Raw genomic sequence first — 21,136 nt, 5'->3', positions numbered from 1 at the left:
TCTCAGAATTTCATTTAGTTAATGGTAAAGACACATGTGGGATAAATGCATAACCACAGTAAGTTTTGGAGTAGAAAGACCATCCATGAACCAAATATTCTGTTGGTTTTTACACATTAAAAAGCAGAAGAAATTATATTTGAGGCAAAAAAACTGAATGCATATGAAAACACAGGTTAGAAGGTGGATAGGAGCAGAGGACAGCAGTGGACAAATTATTCTTTCTGGAAAAGCAAGAAGCTAAGAAGTACAATGCCCAGAGAACTTGGAAAGAACTGTAGAGAACCAATCAAAGGAAATAATTTAAAAATTGTCCACATCACTGCAATTTGACTCCTCCCAACAGACTCCCATCCCCATGTGAATGGTGAATGAAAGGTCTTGCATGTTCAGTGAGCATAAACAAAGAACTGTTTTCTTAAAAAAGCTGAATCAACTGCTTGAGAATAGCAAATGTTCCAAGTCTGGAATTTTATGCACAGATTAAAAACGCCCATGTCACTAAGCAAACACCCACTCAAACTCTGGAAAACAGTCCTTTTTGCTAACCAGTGTTCTGTTTCAGACAAGATACCCAACTAGACAGTCATACACACAGACATCTGGGATCTAGGCTGCTACTACAAAACAGAACACAGGATGAGACCTAGCAAAACCAGTTTTAGCCAAAAAAGGATGCAATGTTGACTTGGTATTCACCTCACCACACCAAAGAAAAAATCATAAATAATCCTACTCATTAATTGAAGACCTCCCTCTTTCTTACCTTACAATTAAAAGGACCCCAGTCCTTTGTTCAGATTGAAAGCTGATCTGAGAGTGTTACTTTTCCTGGCTTCTCCTTAATCTTTGGCCAAATATAAGCTTTCCTTCAGTGCATAATTGTCTCCTGGTTTCGCTATTGTTTCCATGATTCTGAGAGGATGAAATATCCCAGTCTGGGGTCAGCACTATGGCACATGCATAGGTTCATCTCAGGAATTCAAGAGGAAGCTGAAGCAGGAGAATCATAAATTCGAGGTCAGCCTCTGCAACTTAGTGAATTCCTCTCTCAAAATAAAATATGAAAAGGACTGGGGATGCAGCTCAGTAGTGGAGCACTTCTGGGTTAAATCCCCAGTACAGGGGGGGGGGGGGGGAAGGGGAATAAGAAACCAGTTTGGGTCAAAAACTGTTAATCTTGTGGGCAGACTGCTAACCTGTTTCCCATCTAAATACTATCTACATATCTTCAGATTAAATCTACTGCTCATCAGTAATGGCACATATACACTTGAATACACAAACATAAGTACACAATGAGCTTGCAGTCTGCATATCTAGATAAGGATAAAGTCTGATGCTTTGCAGGGAAACATCTACAGAGTACCAGAAGAAATTCATGCCAGCAACTGATGCCAACGAACAATGTATTTTATTCTGAAAGAAAAATGCAAACTCAATTCTTATACAAGAATTGTAAAAAAAAAAATCATTTTGGAAATAAAACTAAATAAAAATAGTTGTCCTGTGCCTTGTAGGATACTTAGCAATGTTCCTATGCTTTACCCGACTATATGCCAGCACCCCTGATCCCCTCTCTTGACTATACAAAATATTTCAAGGATTAAGGATACAGCTCCATGTTAGAGTACATTGCTAGAACCACACAACAAAAGAAAAGCAATGTCTTGAGATCTTCTACATGTCCATTATGGGGCAAAATAATCAATTTCAGAGCCCCTCGTCTAGAGGAAGAAACTATAATTTGATATGCAGAAAGTTTGTGAATATTTTAAAGGAATGATATCAACTTAAACTAAAACTGACAGGGAGAGCACCTAAGGCAAAACAAAAGGAAAAGCTGTCTTTGGATATTTAAATTGAAAGCAGGCTATGAGAGCTACTTACTTGCAAACATAGTTTCTTTCTATGAAAATGACAGTACTCTCATTAAAAGGTTGGATGTAATCCCAGCAGCTGGTAAGACAGGAGGATGGTGAGTTCAAAGCCAGCCTCAGCAACATGAGGTACTAAGCAACTAAGTGAGAGCCTGTCTCTAAATAAAATACAAAATAGGGGTGGGGATTTGGTTCAATGATTGAGTGCCTCTGAGTTCAATCCCCAATGCCAAAAAAAAAAAAAAAAAAAAAAATCTGAGCAGACCCTGTGATTGCATTAACTAATAAAATACAGTGCCTGTGATGCTATGCCAGGTTCCAAATCATGGAACCTTAAAAAGCTGGCAGCTTCCATTTCTATCTCTTTGAAAGCATATTTTTATAATTCAGCTGGCATAAGTGAGAGTCATATACATGGAAAGGATATATGTAGGTATTTCAGCAAACAACCTTAACTGAACCTGAATTTGGGCATCTCAGTAGGTTGAGACCAGACCTTTTGATGACCAGTCTGTATCTGACTGCAGCAACAGGAGATCTCAAACAAGAACCATCCAGCTGAGCCTAGGCAAATAACACAGTATTATTTTTAAGCCACTAAAACTTTTAGTGGCTTATTATCTATAAATACATAGTTCATATTCAGGGAAGAATTTCTGGGTAATCTCATTGACTTTTCAGATATTAAACTATTGATCATCTCAACAGGCAAGCAATTTAAACCAGCTAAAATGCTGGCTGAAAGATGAGAGAAAATCTCATGAGTGATAGAAACAAGAGATGATGATTATCTACCATGGTCTTGGACAAAGTGGCAGCATTGGGAACTACATTTTGTTCCACTCAGATTTCTATACTAAATCTTATAAAAATTTCAACTGGTCATCTCCTCAAAATATCATAAATTGAATGGACTAAATGTGGGACATCAAAAGATCTATATAGTAGAAGGCGTGATAGAGACGCCTCTGATGTCATGGATCATATCATAAAATAATAAAGGTCAGTGGGAAGAAATTTAATGACCCTAAGGAGAAATAAACAAACACTGGGAAGAAGTAGCCTGTGTATCAATACTCCAGCATCCTGTATGTTCAGTAGAAAATTCTGGGAATTATTAGGTACCCTTTCTCAGAATATGTTGGAGGAATTGAGTCCCCCATTGTTCAAAGCAGCCATATTGATAAAACACCCTTAAATTGAATTTTCTTCCTTTTCAACCTCCTCTACTCATTTTTTCACTTCTAATTCCTGATTTTGACACTAAATTACCTAAACTCAAATTTTTGTCTTCTGTTTTGATAGAGAAGCAAAATGAAAATAATCAAATTGATATGACACTTGTAATCAGCATTTGTATATGAAAAATGCCTACAACCACCTTTGGAATTCTTTGAAAGTGATATAAAACCTATATTTTATCTAAATACTATTAAAATAACAGCATAATATATTTTCAGATATGCAAAAATTCATTTTACCTCCTCTGAAATGTTTCTGAAAAAAAAAATCATAGATGAATCTAGGAAATTGTGAAATTTGAAAGAAATAAGACCTGAAATCCAGAAAAAAACAGATTAAAAATTCTCATCATTGCTAGCAATTAGAGAAATGTAAATCAAAACCACTCTGAGATTTCACCTTAATTTAGTCAGTATGGTAGCTATTAGGCATACAAACAACAATAAGTGTTTGTGAAGATGTGGGGAAAAAGGTACACTCATACATTGCTGGTGGGACTGTAAATTGGTGCAGTCAATATGGAAAGCAGTATGAAGATTTCTTAGAAAATTGGGAATGGAACCACCATTTGACCCATCTATTCCTCTCCTGGGTTTATACCCAAAGGACTTAAAAACAGCATACTACAGGGACACAGCCACATCAATGTTTATAGCAACACAATTCACAATAGCTAAAGTATAGAATCAAGCTAGATGGCCTTCAATAGATGAATGGATAAAAAATGTGGTATATATACACAATGGAATACTACTCAGCAATAAAAGAGAATAAAATCATGGCATTTTCAGGTAAATGTATGGAGTTAGAGAAGATAATTCTAAGTGATGTTAGCCAATCCCCCAAAAACAAATGCCGAGTGTTTTCTCTGATATAAGGAGGCTGATTCATATTGGGGTAGGGAGGGGAAGTATGGGAATAATAGACTAACTGTAGACAGGGCAGAGAGGTAAGAGGGGAAGAGAGGGGGAATAGGGTTAGAAATGATGGTGGAATGTGATGGTCATTATTATCCAAAGTACATGAATGAAGCCATGAATTAATGTGAACATATTTTGTATATAACCAGAGATATGAAAAATTGTGCTCTATATGTGTAATAAGAATTGTAATGCATTCCACTATCATATAAATAAAAAATTAATAAAAAGAGAAATGCAAAAATAAAGAAATTTTGAATGATAATACATACCTACCAAATATTCAGTAAAAGAAAAAAATAGATATTTAGAAAGACAGAGGACTTCAAGAATGTTTCAAAGGGAAAACAAAACCAAAGAGATAAAATATGAGTAAGAGGTACAAGATATTTATCATATATATGTACTACTTATGTATTATATGTATATGCAACTTGTTTATAAAATAATTGGCATATGTAATAGATACACATATGTAATATATAAAAGTTTCTTTAGTCAAAAAAAAAGGGAATAGTAAACTTGAAGGTTGAAAATTACATTCTACATCTAAAGCAAGTGATATATGGTGTATAGTTTGGATGTGAGGTATCTTCCAAAAGCTCACAAGTGAGACAATGAAAGACAGTTTGGAGGAGAAATGACTGGATTATATATAGCCTTAACATAATCTCTGATGGGATTAACTGGGTGGTAACTGGTAACTGGAGGAAGGTAGGGTATGGATGGAAGAAGTGATTCACTGGGGGCGTCGCTTTGGGCTATATGTTTTATATCTGGAGAGTGGAGTTTTTCTCTTTCATGATGTGAGCTGCTTCCCTTTGCCACACCCTTCCACCATGATGTTCAGCCTTACCTGGAATCCTGAAAAGTGGAGCCAGCCTTCTATGGATTGAGACCTCTGAAACCATAAGCCCTCAAATGAACTTTTCCTTTCCCAAAATTATTCTGGTCAGGTCCTTTAGTCACAGCAAAAAAAAAAAAAAAAAAAAAAAAAAAAAGCTGACTAACACAATATGGCATAATACCTTTGACAGCTACCCTTGTTAAGAGGACTGCAAAAAAATACCCCTCTTCTGATGCCCTAAATCACAGAGAAGTAGAATGAAAGGTCTCAGCCAAAGGGCTCAGTGAGATTGGACTGAAGGTCAAATATCACTTTTCTTAGTCTAGCTATTGAGGGACAAGATTTTTGAGGAAGAAGAGAATAATTAAAAGTGACTGTTTGATCACTAAAATAAGCATCATCTTCTCCATGGACAGATGTTTCAATATTTTGTGTCCAATGTATTGACAATGTAATTCAGAGACTAAGAATTGCAGGTACTTCAGAGTTCTCATTCTGTTTCATCATGGCCTGCCTTTCCATTACTCTCAGCAGTCTTGGAGCCGGGTAGGGAGTATGATCAATTTTGGAAGTCTGCTGTGTACTCACAGCTCTACTGGGGTCCATATATTACCAGATTATCTACGTACAATACTCCTTAAATAGGAGGAACCTCAAGTGTAATTCCCTTCCCCAAATCAAAACACTAGTAAAGAAAAACTTAACAGGAATAAAGAAGCCATGATTTCATTTTCAAAGAAGAAAAAAAGTGATTTGCTGTGGTGGTAGTATCAATATAAGGAGCCTAGCTCTCCCGGTTCAGCCACATTGTTGAATTACATCTTCCATGTTTTTTTTAATACTTTATTTATTTATTTATTTATTTTTATGTGGTGCTGAGAATGGAACCCAGTGCCTCCCATGTGTCAGAAGAGTGTTCTACCACTGAGCCACAGCTCCAGCCCCCATGTTGGGTTTTTAAGTTTCCACTGAGTAGAAAAGGTTTAAGTCTGGTCTGAATCTACAACTAAAATTAAAATTATATTGACGGAATCTACATTAGTTTCATACTATAGTGTACTACTCAAAACACACTTCTTACAGTTTCTACAGTTTGGAGCTCAGAGTCTAACTATAAAATCCAGGTGCACAGGGCTGTATTTCTTTTGGAGACTCTTAGCTTTCTTGCCTTTTCCAGATTCTAGAGACTGCCTGAATTCCTTGGTTCTTAGCTCTTTCCAAAATCCCTCAAGTAGCACCAGCCAATTTCTCTGGAATTCTGACTCCCTCTTCTGCCTGACTTTTTAAGAATCCTTATAATGACACTGGGCTCACCCAGATAGACCTATGGTATCTTCCTTCTATCTGAAGGTGTTAAATAACATCTACAAACTCCCATTTTTCCCTGTTACCTAACAGGTATAATAAATCAGGACATGGGGACTGAGCAGGAGAGGGGTTGGTTATTATGCCAACACCACAGCTTATTTTTCTGGAATTCATATATTCTGATCTTGAAACAAAGATTCTGAAAAGTTCATAAATAAAAGGTGTGATTTTTGATTATCAATTAACAGAATTCTTAATACAATACTAGAGAGGGGAAAAAAATTCTTTCAACTTGATTCGTAAGAAATGGTTCAGATTTGGGATACATAATACAATGAAAGAAAACATCTTTGATGAGAAGAGAAGCAAATTCTACCATAATAAAAGCACATGTCATAAAATTTTACACCAAAATGTATGAAGTGGGATAAGCACTACCACAGAATGACCGTAAGCTTGAATTTTAGACACTTCTCTTCACTGGCTGGATGATTATTGATAATTTATTTAAGAAATTTATACCTTACTTTCTCATAGGTGGAATGGAAAGCGTTTTGGATGGCAGTTACAATTCATAGTTGTGAGGATTAGAGAACCTTCTCCTTAAATCCCTCAGAGGTTGGTCCAGAGTACCTGCTTATTAACAGTAGCAACTGTGCTTCCACTTCTTTCATCTCATTATGTATAGAAACTTTCTATGCAAGGACGTTTGCATTATATGATTAAAATTTGTACATTTGTGTCCCTGAATGCAATTTGGCTTCCAGAGAGTTCCTGCATGGCTAGAAACTCCTTTCATGATAATAGTAACAAATTGCCTGGTAAATGATCCAATAATAAATTACTGAAATACTTAAGTTTTGACAATTAAATTACACAAAGTTTCGAATGCCACAGTCACAAAACTGAAAATAGACAACAATGGAATGTTGCTAGGGGAATACTGATATCAAGATTTACCATCCCCAGGCTATCATATGGAACATAAATAATTTTCTGACTTGAGTTATAGGTCAATTTAATAAATAAAGAGACATAGGGATCTTTCAATGTAGACATAATTACTGACCTCTTTTTCTGGTTCCTTTAGGTCATTAAGTGATTCCTGACACCATCACCCCAAGTCAGCATCAAAATGAAAAGGTTTTGACCTAGTTGGTCATACACAAATTATTTCAAATCTCAGTTAAGCTAGGATACATAGAGCTTTTTTGAAACAAAATTAAGGGCAAACTATTGAATAGGTAATATATTCCCTGAACAAATCTAAAACAAGGCTACCCAAAACACTATTCTATAAATTTAAAAAATATTTACAAATGTTGATAGTTAATATTCTTAATTTAGCCATTAAAGTATCCAGTGCTGCATTTCTGGACTGATAACTCACCAAAATAAATGTGTTCCTAGTAAAAAGTCTGTCACATGTCAAAGAAAGGGATTTTATCCATAAAATAAGAAAAATAGTTTCTTGGTATATTACCTATGACATACATGAAAATGTACATATTTTGTCCCAAAATCTATAACGCATCTCACCTATGAAGTTTATAGTTTTAAACTCGATATGAAAACTGCAAACTCCATTCCACTGGCTTCCATATTCATAAGCAAAATAGAATTAAACTAAAGCAATGATAATTTGTCCTTTTATGACATTGTTTCCTCTGAAGAAATTACTTTTTGGTTTCCTGTCTTATTCTTCTGAAGAATGAATAAAAATCAGAAAACTTTTATTGCCTTTTAAATTTAAAAGTACAAGTAGCACATAGAGAGGGTCAGCCAAGCCAAGGAATTATCCACTGTTAAAGGACCAGAGAGTCCGCTCATATTGCCAAAGGCCTTCCTGATTTAATCAGTGTGATTTCATCAACCTTGGGGAAAAGAATAAAAGCAAGTTTACAGTCTTATGACAGCTAGAACTCCGAGGTTTTAATATTGTCAAAGAATTAGTTCTTGAGGGATTTTACAATGAGAGCCTTCAGCTATCTATACCTCTAAGTTTTTGAAGCTGGGAAAACTATTAAAATAAGAATGTAAAATGGCAAATACCTTGATATGAGGCCTTTGCAGCAAGATATGATTTTAAATGAAGCAGCCACTTTCCACTTTGTAGTTTTGATAGATGTCCAGAGGGCCTTCTAAAAGTAAAACAAAATGAAAGGAACAAAAGCTGAGTGCTCATTTTACCAGGAGACCCCTGGTTTATTCTTCAGTTCAATTTTGGTAAATCAATATAAGAAAGATCAGAAAATACTAGAGAACTTCTCTTCCTTCAAAACTCAATTCATATCGCATCTAAGAGGATACCCTAATGTGTTCATTTCATCATTTTCTTGAGGTTAAACTTCACTTGTATTCTCATTCAAGAGAAAACATGACTGACTTCATTCCAGTCTATAGAAGCTTCGACATATTACTTCATAACAGACACAGTGTTTTGCATACAAGGTTTGCTGAAAAGATTGAATTAATTAGTTTGTCAAAAAATACTTCCAAAGTATCTTTATTTTGTTGTTTGAATAAAACAATGATAATGACAAGGTAAGGTCCCCATCCTGGCAGAATTTACAGCCTACCTGTGGAAACAAATAATAAACAACTAATTTTTTCATTTCACATGTGATAAGCATGATAAATCAGAGAAGACTATTAGGAAAGATATTAGTGGACTTGACTCCATGGGCCTCAGAGAATGATTCCTAAAGAATGAATGTGTACGCTGATTTGGAAGGTTGAGCAGGATCAACAGGGCAGACAGAGAGGTGGTAAGAGAGAGGAAGATGACTGTCCAGGCTGAGTTAACAACCTCAGAACAGAGGGAAGTGTTACAACTTTGAAAACTGAGACAAAATAAGAATGGGTAAGGCCAACAGTGAAGGGTATACTACGAAGGATACAGAAAAGGAGGCAGAAGCTATGTCATGCCAGGCTTGGCGGCCATATCAAAAACAATGACAACCCACTGAATGGTTGCTATGGTTTGACAGTCCTCATCCAAACTCATGTTGAAATTCAGTCTCCTTTGTGAGGTATTAAGAGATGGAACCGCTTGGGACATTTTAAAGCACATGAGGGCTATACCCTCACAGATGGATTAACTTAATAGATGATTAATGTGTTATCACACAGTGGCTTTGTTATCAATGCAAGTTCTCTCTGGCTAGCTTGTTCTGTCTCACTGGTGCCCTATACTGCCTTGGGAGTCTACCAGCAAGAATCCTCATACCAGATTCAGCCCTTGAACCTTGGATTCCCTGGCCTCCAGAACTATAAGAAATAAATTTCCTTATAAACTATCCAGTTCTGGGGCTGGGGTTGTGGATCAGCAGTAGAGTGCTCACCTAGTACATGTGAGGCTTTGGGTTCAATCCTCAGCACCACATAAAATAAATAAATAAAATAAGGGTATTGTGTCTGACTACAACTAAAAAATAATAAATAAATAAATAAATAATCCAGTTCTGGATATCCATTTATACAATAGAAAATGGACAAAGATGAAAGTTTTGAGCAATATGCTAATGCTATGAGACTTGTGTTTTTAGTAGATAATTTAGGCTGCAATGTGATTTAATATTTTAATGAAACATTTATTTCCCAATGAGTCATGGAGATTCCCCGTATCATAAAGCAATGGCAAATTAAAAAGGAAAATGAATGAAAAACAAATGCTAAATTCAGAAAGTACAATTATGTGACTGGATAGAAAAATCACAAATAGTTTCTGACTCAAATAATAATCTCTGGCTTTACAATTTGTATTTGGATAAAATACAAACTCCAAAACTATATTTATTTTAACTTTTTGTCTACTAATTTATTCCCAGAACCTAGAACTATGCAATAGCAGATCCTCAATAAATAATTACTAAATGAATGAACATGTGAGCAAATAAAATTTATTTACAATAACTGTGCACCACAGTAATTATATTCCTCATTCTCCTGATAGTTTCCATCAATATCATCTGTCTGTATATTCTTCCTCTTCACCATTTCTCCAAATTAAGACAAAATATACTAGAGCTCAGTGACAAGATAAGCAGATTGCTAAGTGGTATCAAACAACAAAGAAGAAATTGTATAAAATGAAAAAATAAAAGCAGCATAAGACAAAAAAAAGGGGGGGAATTTGCTAGGGTAAAAGATCATATATCTGAAGAGATTCAAGCCCTATTCAGAAGTAGTAGATCATAGCCACTAAGTAAACCCCTCTCTTCAAGTGTTCATATTATAAACTTGTTTTAAAAGCAGTAAGTTGAGAAGGTACGAAAGTCAGTTGCATGTCCACCATATCAAAATAAGAAAGGCAGCCAGGTGTGGTGGCACAAGCCTATAATACCAGAAGCTTAAAAGGCTGAGGCAAGAGGATTAAGAGTTCAAAGCCTGCCTCAGCAACATGAGGTGCAAAGCAATTCAGTGAGATCCTGTCTCTAGATAAAATACAAAATAGGCTGGGGATGCAGTTCACTGGTTGAGTGCTCCTGCATTCAATCCCAAGTGCAAAACAATTAATTAAATAAACAAGAAAGGCACCTTATAGGTGCTGAGTTCACATAGGAAAGTGAAATGAGCAATAACCTGAGGTTGATGGGTTAGTAGCTCTGTCCTCTCACTTTCCCTACAACAATGAGCACTTTCTGTGTCTTTAGTGTTCTATCAGCCAGGTGAGAGCTTCATGCCTCCCTTTCCTATTCATACACATACACATACACACTCACAAGGTGAGGTTCGAATGTGCATCTCCCTATCTACCTTAGGTGGAAAGAACTTGTGTGAGACCCTGTTTCAGAGAGCATGCAGGACCAACTGGCTAGAGATTTCTAGAGCTCAGAGTTACAGCAAAACTGGTCCAGTGACCAGCCTTCAAGTCATTTCATCCCTAGGGCTCTATAAAAAGATGAACTATTTGTGAAGAGTGAGACTAATATAAGGATAGTTTAGATTTATGAGAACTCAGAATATTTGTCCCAGAGAAATGTTTGTGAAAGACTGACTGGAGCACCCCAGCTCCAGCAGTGAAAAGAAGCCAGAAGGAAGTTGCAGAACAAAGTAAACAAATGTTAAGTAAATTGCTCAATGTAACTGGAACATTTAAACATCAATTAGTTTTAAAAAAAAACATATAAAATAAGAACCATATTTAAGAATATTATCAAAATATAAATTCTACTAATCAATTTATTTGTTGCTGTTTGTGTGCAAATGTGTATAAAGATGGGAGGTACCTGAGTGACATTTGCGCACAGGAGTAGAAACAAAATGATGAAAACACAGTTTATGTCTTTTAGAGCATTTAGGTGCTTTAATTTTAATATTTGTTTGCAAAGTATAACTTTGTATATTTCTGCTAGGGTAACAAAGGAAACTTAAGAATATGTGTATCATTTTCAATTAGAAAATACACAAACAAATAAAAACAGAAAAACTTCAAAGTCAATGCACCTAAAAAAAATCCAGGAAAGACAAAAGAAGCAATGAAGTAATATGATGAATAAAAACATGAAGGTAGATATTAAGGTTTCAGTAAACATAGCAAATATAAATGCACTTCACTCATCTATTAGAAGATATTTCAAAATTTATTGAAGTAAGCTAATTACCTAACCATATTCAATGTAATTATCGAAGTGCCAACTTTGAGGTACCATTTTGAAAGGTAATCATGTAGGGAAGCAAGTTTGGAATCTGGTATACATGTGGAAGGACTGGATTTACATGGAAACCTAGTATGAGTGTAAATGCAAAGAATATGCACAAAACCTGAGTCAATAGGTGTCCTTAGACATTATTTTTAGATACTTCCATTTTCTCAGTGAAAGAGGAATATTACAGATGGGAGATATTACAGACATTACAGATGGGAGACAAGGTTTGAGGAGAAAGGGAAAGAATATGAGTGTGAAACAGGAATATTAGAAAGTTCAAGATATTCCTGTAAAATTCAGTGTGCTTTCCAGGTAGCATTAAAAACTCACTTGATATTCATTGCAATGAATGGAAGTGTGACCATTCAGCATATTTGAGCATATTTGTTTGTTGTCTTCTAGTCAGTAGACTGATTCAAACATGGAGTAGGCAAACAGCTCTTTTAACGAGTTTTGATTTTTCAAAGTAAGTTCAATGAAGCAAGATAGGAACAAAACTGAGCATATGTGCAGGAAGTTCTGTGATTGCTCACAGAATTCAAGCCTATCTAGAGAGTGAAGTGCATAAAATTAATTTACTGAAAGAGCTGTAAACTATTTGTAAAGAGCTGTAAACTATTTGTAAAGACATGCTTTAAAGCAATATTATGTAAGTAAGAGTTGCAGTACAGGGAAAGACAAGATCATTGGGAGATAAAATGTTAAAAGAATCATCAAATTGAAATTCAACTCAAGTAGAAGTAGTTGGGTATTGGTGTTAGTGAAAGGGTCATGTATTAAGGTGAAAATCTTTGGAAAAAGGAAGGGAACAACCCAGGGATTGAGTTGACAGCAAAATAATAGACAGCAAATTATATGAAATGAAATTTTATATAATGAAATTCCTCTCCAGTTCCAGAACTATAAGATCTGTGACAGAAAAACTTTAAATATTTTAAAGACCTATAAAAAAAAGTGTCTTACGGATCTGAAGGTTAGGAGTATGGATAAACAGGCTTCTACTGCAGAAAAGAACAAAGGAATGAAATGTTTCAGTAATAGAGTGGTCATGTATCGGGTATTTGCTGCCGTGGGGCCATGATTTCTAGAAAGCACAATGAAGATGTTTCAGGACTCTGGAAAATATTTGGACTCTAGAAGTCTGAAGCTTATCTTAGTATCTGAGAAATAAGGACAGAAAGCATGAGATTTGTCCTGGTATATTCAAGGTATATAGTGTGTACAATGATCTGAGTTTAGAGGTAAGAAGGAGTAGGTATCTGAAATTTTCTCCAGACTCTTCTCCATGGAGATCTCTGGAAGTGGGGCTTTAGTCCCAGGGCTGAATATGGAAAAGTCCTTCATGAGAAATGGTCCCAACCACAGTGCAGGGTTGACTGAGCCCTATTAAAGTGAGGGTGACTTAGAGCAATTGTTCTGGCATATCCTTTACCATTTGTGCAGTTCAAGAAGTCTAGGAAAGCCCAAAGTGGAAACCACAATGCTAAACTCCACCCAATTTAGGGATTTCTGTCCCATTTCTTATATAGCATCTTCTAACCTCAACCTTCACCCTGTCCCTAGGGAGTATAGGGAAAGTGAGTGAGTCAGAGTGTCAGATATGGAGTAAGGATGTCTTTGAGAATGTTATTTGACATTTCTAAAAGTAAAGTAAAACATTTTAACATTTTCTTTAATTTTTCAGCCTTTCAGGATACACCAAATTATTCTGTAGAGATCTAACATCCTACATCCTGGTTTTCTAAACCTCCTTTTCCCACCTTTACCATGGACCACTTACTCTTCCCTACTCAAGTCCACAATACACCTTCACTGTTCTATGACTTTGTTTATTCTACTCTAATGACCTAGAATTTCACCACCTATCCTTTCATCATCTTGACACACTTACTTAAACCTAATAAAGCACCAGCCTCACCAGAGGTCTCTGATCAAATGCTTCATTCTTAGTGTGGCACCCTACCTTCACACATACTACTCCATCAGAACTTCAATAATCCGCTAAATAGTACAACTTGTCTTCCCCACCAGATAGTAAGTTCCTCAAAGTTGGTAAATACTATTGAAGTTCATTCCACAAGGGCCTCAAGTGCCTAAGTCTTATTGAATTAAATTAAATATAAATTACTCATTAAATATTTCTGCACAGGTGATATCATTGAAAGCTAGATTCAAACAAAGTTTATCTCAGTTTGCAAAAATAACTCAGATACATATTTATTAATAAATAGTTTAATCACATTTCTAAAAATATTATAAGGAAATAAAATTTAAATTTTTTATATAGAATTATTTATTTTATTTGAAAATGATTAGTTTAGTCATCCCAGGTACATAACTGGAAATAGGAGCCTCCAACCAGATTAATAAATACAACTGGTTTCCATGAAAAAATAAGAAATAAAAGTACACTCTCTTTATCAAGATGCAATAATATTATGCACTTAAAAATCACAAAGGAAGTAAAAGCTTGATTGGAATTTAAATTAAACTCCATTCTAGTAGTCTGAATAGCTCTTTAATCAAAAGGCGGAAGTCAGCACTAAACACTCTGATACATACATGATCTATCTAGATACTGGCTTGTAGAATATGATAAATGGAGTACAAACAATTTTGTTATACATAGGAGCACAACTACCTACACCATAGAAACAGTCTGGTAAAGTACAATCTACAACATAAAGTAAAACATACCAGCCATAGAGTAAAAATAGAAGTCATAAGCAATTCACACAGAAGGATTATTACCACAGCATTAGCAGTTCTAGTAATGTGGACATCCCAGGGGTCACTTCAAATTTTAAAACTTTTGAAAAACTGAGGTGACATGAAAACTCTACAATCAAATGGTCATTGAATGACAATAAATATAGGTATTTTTGAGGTTTAAAATTTTTAGCATGATGTTTTATCATGGCAGAAAGATATAAGCACATATAAAATATACCTCCAATAGGGAGATGTTGAAAATTAAAATTATCCATGAGGAAACTTCATGTCAATGGAAAGTTTTCCTAAAGAAAAGCAAGTACCTATCTGATTATGTTCTATTTGAATTACCAAAAACAGACCCTTTCCAGGTAAGTTGAGGATTAATAGATTTGAATTTAGTTATCCTAGTAGTAAATATGCATTAAAAATGTGAGAAATTATATTTTTTGGAACAACAAATGTGTCATGGAGGATTGCACATTAGGAATAAAACTTTGCACAAAATCTTTCATCAAGAAATCTTTTAAGTTAGTCATGTAACTCTCCAAAATAAATGTGAACAGGAAATCATTAATATGAATAAACTTTTGATAGTCCATATGATATTTGGGGCAAAGAAGAGGAAAAAACAATTTTTATATTTTATCCCCCTTTTCTTCTATCTCTTACTAAATTGCCTCATGAATGGTTTAATATTTTATTTAAGCTGTATATAGTTGAATGTCTAAATATATTTTGCTATGATCATACTAAGAACATTATGTAGTAGTCTAAAGTATAGTTAGATTTATATACAATTAGGTATTTTATTAATTAAAATAAAAAACTACTGATCACACAGCAGGAACAGAAAAAAATACATGTATATACATTATGTGTATGTGTATATGTATGTATAATAAGAAATCAGTTGTAAAAGGTTGCGTACATCATGACTTCATATTTTCTAAAAACACTAAGGAGGACTATAATATATATAATTGTTTATCTAAATGCTATGCCCCTAACACTCAATTGAGTTGAGTCTTCTAGAAAGAACTTTGAAAACTTGGGGTTGGCCAATCCAAAGGAGGCATTTTCCAACTTTTCAAGATGGAGTTCAACTTCGAGAATTGTATGTCTCTTAAAGATACTCAGCAACTCGTATAAGGGCAAAAGGACTTAGGGATGGTGGGAGTGTGAACACAGAGTGGCGGTAAGCTAGAAGACAAAGGGAGTTCTATTTTTATACTCAGCATTTGATTCAGTTCCTACCAGGTAGGCTAAAGGACATTGGCAATGCTCTCTGAAGAACTCTGAAACTAAATTTCCTATATTGAATCTTTCTCCATTTCATCCCTCAGCTTCCAAATACCTGGGTCATCGTGAGTCCAAAAATATTTTATTAATTAAAATAAAAGACTATTGATCTCACAGCAGGAAAAGGATTAAAAATATACTTATAGATTAGCAATTATTCAATGTATTGTTATATAATACTAGTCCTGAAATACTCTCATTTGAAAAAAAGCTTTAAGTTTAAAAACTTTCAAAAAACTATAGCCTGTATTAGAGAGTAAAAATTCACATCAATATATTTAAATATATTAAAGTTCTGAGAAATTAAATAGTAACAATACATATTTAGCATTGTTTAATTTCTCCCTCTGAGCTCTAGTCCCATTTGACTTTTTGGTGTATTCAAAGGCATCTACACCTTCAGGTGTTAAAAACTGTACTAAGGGGTTACAGCCAGAAGCTGATCTTCTCTGGTTGATTCCCAAAGTGTGCAAATCATTCGTCTACCTGTACAAGTCAGAAAATTTAATCTCATTCTTTCCTTTGCCTTTTGTTTTGTTTTGGGTGCCAGGGATTGAACTCAGGGACTCTAGACCACTAAGCCACATCCCTAGCCCTATTTTGTATTTTATTTACAGACAGGGTCTCACTGAGCTGCTCAGTGCCTCCCTTTTTGCTGAGGCTGGCTTTGAACTCACAATCCTCCTGCCTCAGCCTCTCACAACTGCTGGGATTACAGGTGTACACCACCATGCCCAGCCTCCTTTGCTTTTTATACATAATCCTGTTAATTCCATATACAAGTCATGCATTTCTGTACATTTTTCTCTGTATCTGCCATTATCATTCTAAGACAACTACCAATCTGTCTTACTAGAATAACCTGCTGTGGACCCCTACCCAGGACTCCCATATCCATTGTTTCTTTTACATTAGTCTGCTAAAACTACCATAACAAAAATGCCACAGGCTAGGTACGCTTAAAAAAGAGAAATTTATTTTCTCACAGTTCTGGAGCCTGGAAGTCCATGATCTAAGAGATTAAAAATCTTATTTCCAGTGAGGACTCTTGTTATGGTTTGGATCAGAACTATCCTCCAAAGACTCATGTACTTAAAGGGTTGATCCCAAAAGCGCCAAGAAGTAAGGCCTTTAGGAAAAGATTGGGTCATGAGGCTTATAATTAATTATCAGTGGATTAATCCATTTAATGGATTAATAATTGAATGGATGGATTACTAGGAGATGACAGAAACTGTAGGAAGTGGGGCCTAGTTGGAGGAAGCAGGACATTGGGGGTTGCCCTAGTAGAGTGTATTTTGTCCTAGGGGCCCTTCCTTTCTCTCTCTGCTTTTCAGCTGCCATGAGCTGAGCAGCTTTCCCTAACCATGCCCTTTCTCCATAATGTTCTGCTGTATCTCAAGCTCAAAGTAATGAAGCCAGCTGAGGAGGGAGTAAAACCTTTATAACTCTGAGCTGAATTAAGTTTTTCTCCTTCAAGCTGTTTCTGTTGAGTATTTTGGTCACAGCAACAAAAAGCTGACTAACACAGCCTCTCTTCCTATCTTGCAAATGACCACCTTCTAGCAACATATTCTTATGTACAAAGACAGAGGGGGAGAGAGAAAGCGCTCCAGTGTCTCTTTCTCTTCGTCTAAGGATACCAATCCTAACAGATAAAGTAAATTTACTTCACTTTTATAACCATCTTATAGGCCTTGTGCCCAAATATAGTCACACTAGAGGCTAGGGCTTCAGAATATAAATTTTAGTGGAACACAGTCCAATGCATAACACCCCCTCTACTCATATCTCCATACTTCAACCAAAGTACTACTTGAAAAATTAAAATCTGATCATGTCAATCTCTTTCAGAAATGGTCTTTAGTAAAACCATTAGTCCTTGGCTTCTTCTGGCCTCTGCTCATCTCAATAGCCTCCTCGGGTGTGCTTCCACTACATTTAACCTTCTTTAAATTCCCCATACAAGGTGTTTCTATTTACCTTAAATCCTCTGAACACAACATTTCAGTTACTCATTGCTTTATCTTCCCTCTCTACTTGGAAAACTTTCTCTAGTCCCCAGACTCTCCAAAATGGTGTAGAAGCATCCTCGAACAATCTACAATAATGTCCTATACTTTTTGATAGTTACAAGTATCTTAGATGTTACACACCTGTAAAGTTAGTGGTAGTGTCTATTCTCCTTAATAGAACACAAGTAATATGAGGGCAGTGATTATAGCCATTTTGCCCAGCTTTTTATCTACAGCATTTTGCACTGTGTCTACCAATTACCAAGCAATAAATACTTGTTCAGTAAATGTATAATATCTAAAATCTTCTTGGTTTACTTGAAAAAAGACTATAAAGCCTACTTATAAATATCTTGTTTTACCAGTATTATACAGAACACACTTTGGGAAACATGCCCAAGAGTCTGAACTTCCTTGAGATGAAGGCATATCCTTGGGGGGAAAAAAGAAAATGCCATATACTGAAAATTCCTCTCATTGTACAAGAATGTTACAAACAAATAATTTTCTGGAAATTGGGATTTGTATATCAAAAAAAGTTTTGCCAGTACTGAGATATGCTAATTCCACTTTTTCATATTTAAGAAAACCTAAAATGAGTAGGTGATACGTTGAGACATGAGAAATCTTACCCAGGATGCCTTGAGAGTCAAAGGTATTAAAAGATCTAGTCACATAAATATTAAGAGAATGAAGGTGCTGTCACCATATCATTATAATGAGTCACCTGATTGTCTAAATGCTAAGGCAAATTCTATTTTTTCAAAATTATCTAGAGATTAATTTCAAAGCTGGTAGAGGAAAATAATCAATATGAAAATAACAGTCACTCATAGAAACTCATGGTGCACTACAGTCCCATAGTGGATCAGGTGGTGAAGTGGTCTGGAACTCAAGATCATAAAATCCTCATTAATTTGTTTTCTCAAACTTAGGATACTTTGCATTCAGTCGATTATAAGGTTTGCTTTCATATAATCCATCAGAAAAGGGTTTGCTCAGCAAATGAATATCATATATGAGATTATAAAGATAATGTTTATCCTTCTTAAGCCAAACTATTCAAGTATTTAAATCATTTGCATATAAGTAATTAATATGCTCAATACAAGAGATGCTTATATATTCATTAGAAAAATTACTGTGGTAAAACTAGTACTTTGTAAGGCTTTGGATATGATTAAACATAAAATATATTATATATAAATTCAAGCAGGAAGAAATCTAGAACAGTTGATTATTAACCAACTAATAGCTGGTTGTTTTATTTCATATTTCTAAGTTCTTCATATATAGACATAGATTTACTACTCACTAGAACAGATAGAATAGATGCCTTATGTTTCTGACAAGTAAAGCTTATTTTCTCTACATATCCCTTATTGCATACTCTCAGAAACAACTTGCTGCCTTTCTCTACTCATTGTGAACTAGTCTGGAAATGACTAGTTTCCACACATCCACCACTTGAACCAACAAGCCTGTGCTGCTCAGCAATGCATCTAATAGCACCAAAAGAAACCTGCTTGGCAAGGAGAGAAGCCATACAAATATATGTCCATGGAAAGTGTCATCTATTTGCTTCAAACTCTGTCTTAAAAGAAAGACCTTGGGTGCCTAGTATAACATACACTTCCATGACAAATCCTCAAGTATTCTAAATATAGAAGAGAAATGATAGCCATGAAAAGATGGCTAAAGTTGAAAAAAAAAAAAAACTTGAACCATGTCAAACTAAACACATGCCAAAACAGCTACTGAGCTTTTCAAAGGCTGCACTGATGTACATTTTAAAAAATTAAGTGAGATATCAACTCCAAAGAACCTGACACAATGTCTGACATATTTAGTTGCACTAAACCATTTCCTCTGCTCTTGGGCATGAAGTCAAAATTAGTTCTCTGGAAAATTACAACAATATTTTTTGTATTTACCATTCTATTTCCTTCCTTTCTTCCTTACCTCCTTTCCTCCCTCCACTCAGTTCTCCTTCTCCCTCTCCTCTTGTTCCTTCCTTCCTTCTTCAAATATATATCATGGCTACCCAAAATGAAAATTTTCCTAAGGTCTGTAATATATTAATGATGAATCAAAGCTCCTCAAGGATGGACTTTCATTGAAAAGGGCATACATTGAAAGAAAAAATGTGTCAAAATAGAATCTGTGGGGACAATTTGCAAGTTTTAAACACAAGCATTATTATTCTCATCCAGAGGGCATTCGGTAAATGCTCTTATTTTTACTTGTTGTTGGATCTTTATTTTATTTTATTCACTTATTTATATGCAGTGCTGAAAATCAAACCCAGTACCTCACACATGGGAGGCAAGTGCTCTTCCACTAAGCCACAAACCCAGCCCAGTGTTAACCTTTTAATATCTTTCCTCTCACTTATCACTGACAGGTGCCATGAAGCACTTGGCATAAGATTTATTACAGTCAATACTCATTGAGAAATCAATTAAAATGCAAGCTGCCTGTGGGCCAGCTTCTTCCTTAGGGATGAGGACAGCATGTTCTCTTCAGACCAAATGTACCTCTGTGTTGACCAAGAAGTTCTCTGAAGTTGGATAACTTAAAATCCCACTTCAACCGCCTCAGAAAACCAAGCAGAGTTCTTTACCAACAGCCACCCAGCACTTCTCCCAAAATGTTGGAAAGGTAATGACAATGCTGGTCTTTTAAGGAAAATAATGTGTTTCTATTTTAACTTCTAGAATTATAATCATGACTGCACATAGAAAATATCTAGGGGAAACAATAACACATCTATATTCTTAGGCAGAATGTTTGCTGCAAAAACTTTGAGGACTCTGGGGAAGACCAGTGCTCTGATATAATATAAATCATAATTTCTTGGTTAAAGGACCCTCAACTAATATTTGCATTGCACTGCTCATTTATAAAACAGTATTATATAATTCTCATATTTGATATCAAAGCAAACCTATAAACTTACTACTATTATTGTCAATCAATACTTGATGAAATGGAAACTGAGAGAGGATATATAATTTGTTCAGGCTCATGGCACCAGGAGGAGGCAAAGCTGGGCTTAACCCCAGTTCTTCTGCTCCTACCTCCTGTGCTCTCTCCATCCATCCAAGTTGTCTCTATACATTTCTGTAGAAATTGAGAAGTCATAAAGTAATGTTAGGACTTGTGTAACATCAGTGATGTTCAATATGAACAGTTTAGTATTCCCAGAATTCCAGCTTGAGAATTTTGAGTGGATCAACTCAGTATTTGAACATCTGTG

At 35.2% G+C, this 21,136-nt stretch overlaps 1 protein-coding gene across 2 annotated transcripts in view; it reads right to left on the bottom strand.

Annotated features, from left to right (window-relative positions):
- Positions 1-4,875: 4,875 nt before the first annotated feature.
- The window catches only part of LOC144376422 (uncharacterized), a 151,609-nt gene continuing 135,348 nt past the window's right edge, over positions 4,876-21,136 (bottom strand). For both annotated transcript variants that reach the window (XM_078044300.1, XM_078044299.1), the window contains 2 exons: positions 8,250-8,338; positions 4,876-5,001 (listed from right to left, as the gene is read on the bottom strand). In XM_078044300.1, coding sequence (XP_077900426.1) covers positions 4,928-5,001; positions 8,250-8,338 — 163 coding nt within the window. In that variant the 3' untranslated portion in view covers positions 4,876-4,927. The remainder of the gene's footprint in view (positions 5,002-8,249; positions 8,339-21,136) is intronic.

The sequence above is a fragment of the Ictidomys tridecemlineatus genome, chromosome 3 (assembly GCF_052094955.1).
Source record: "Ictidomys tridecemlineatus isolate mIctTri1 chromosome 3, mIctTri1.hap1, whole genome shotgun sequence".
In the NCBI taxonomy this organism is placed as follows: domain Eukaryota; kingdom Metazoa; phylum Chordata; class Mammalia; order Rodentia; family Sciuridae; genus Ictidomys; species Ictidomys tridecemlineatus.
This window is presented reverse-complemented; position numbering and strand designations above follow the sequence as displayed.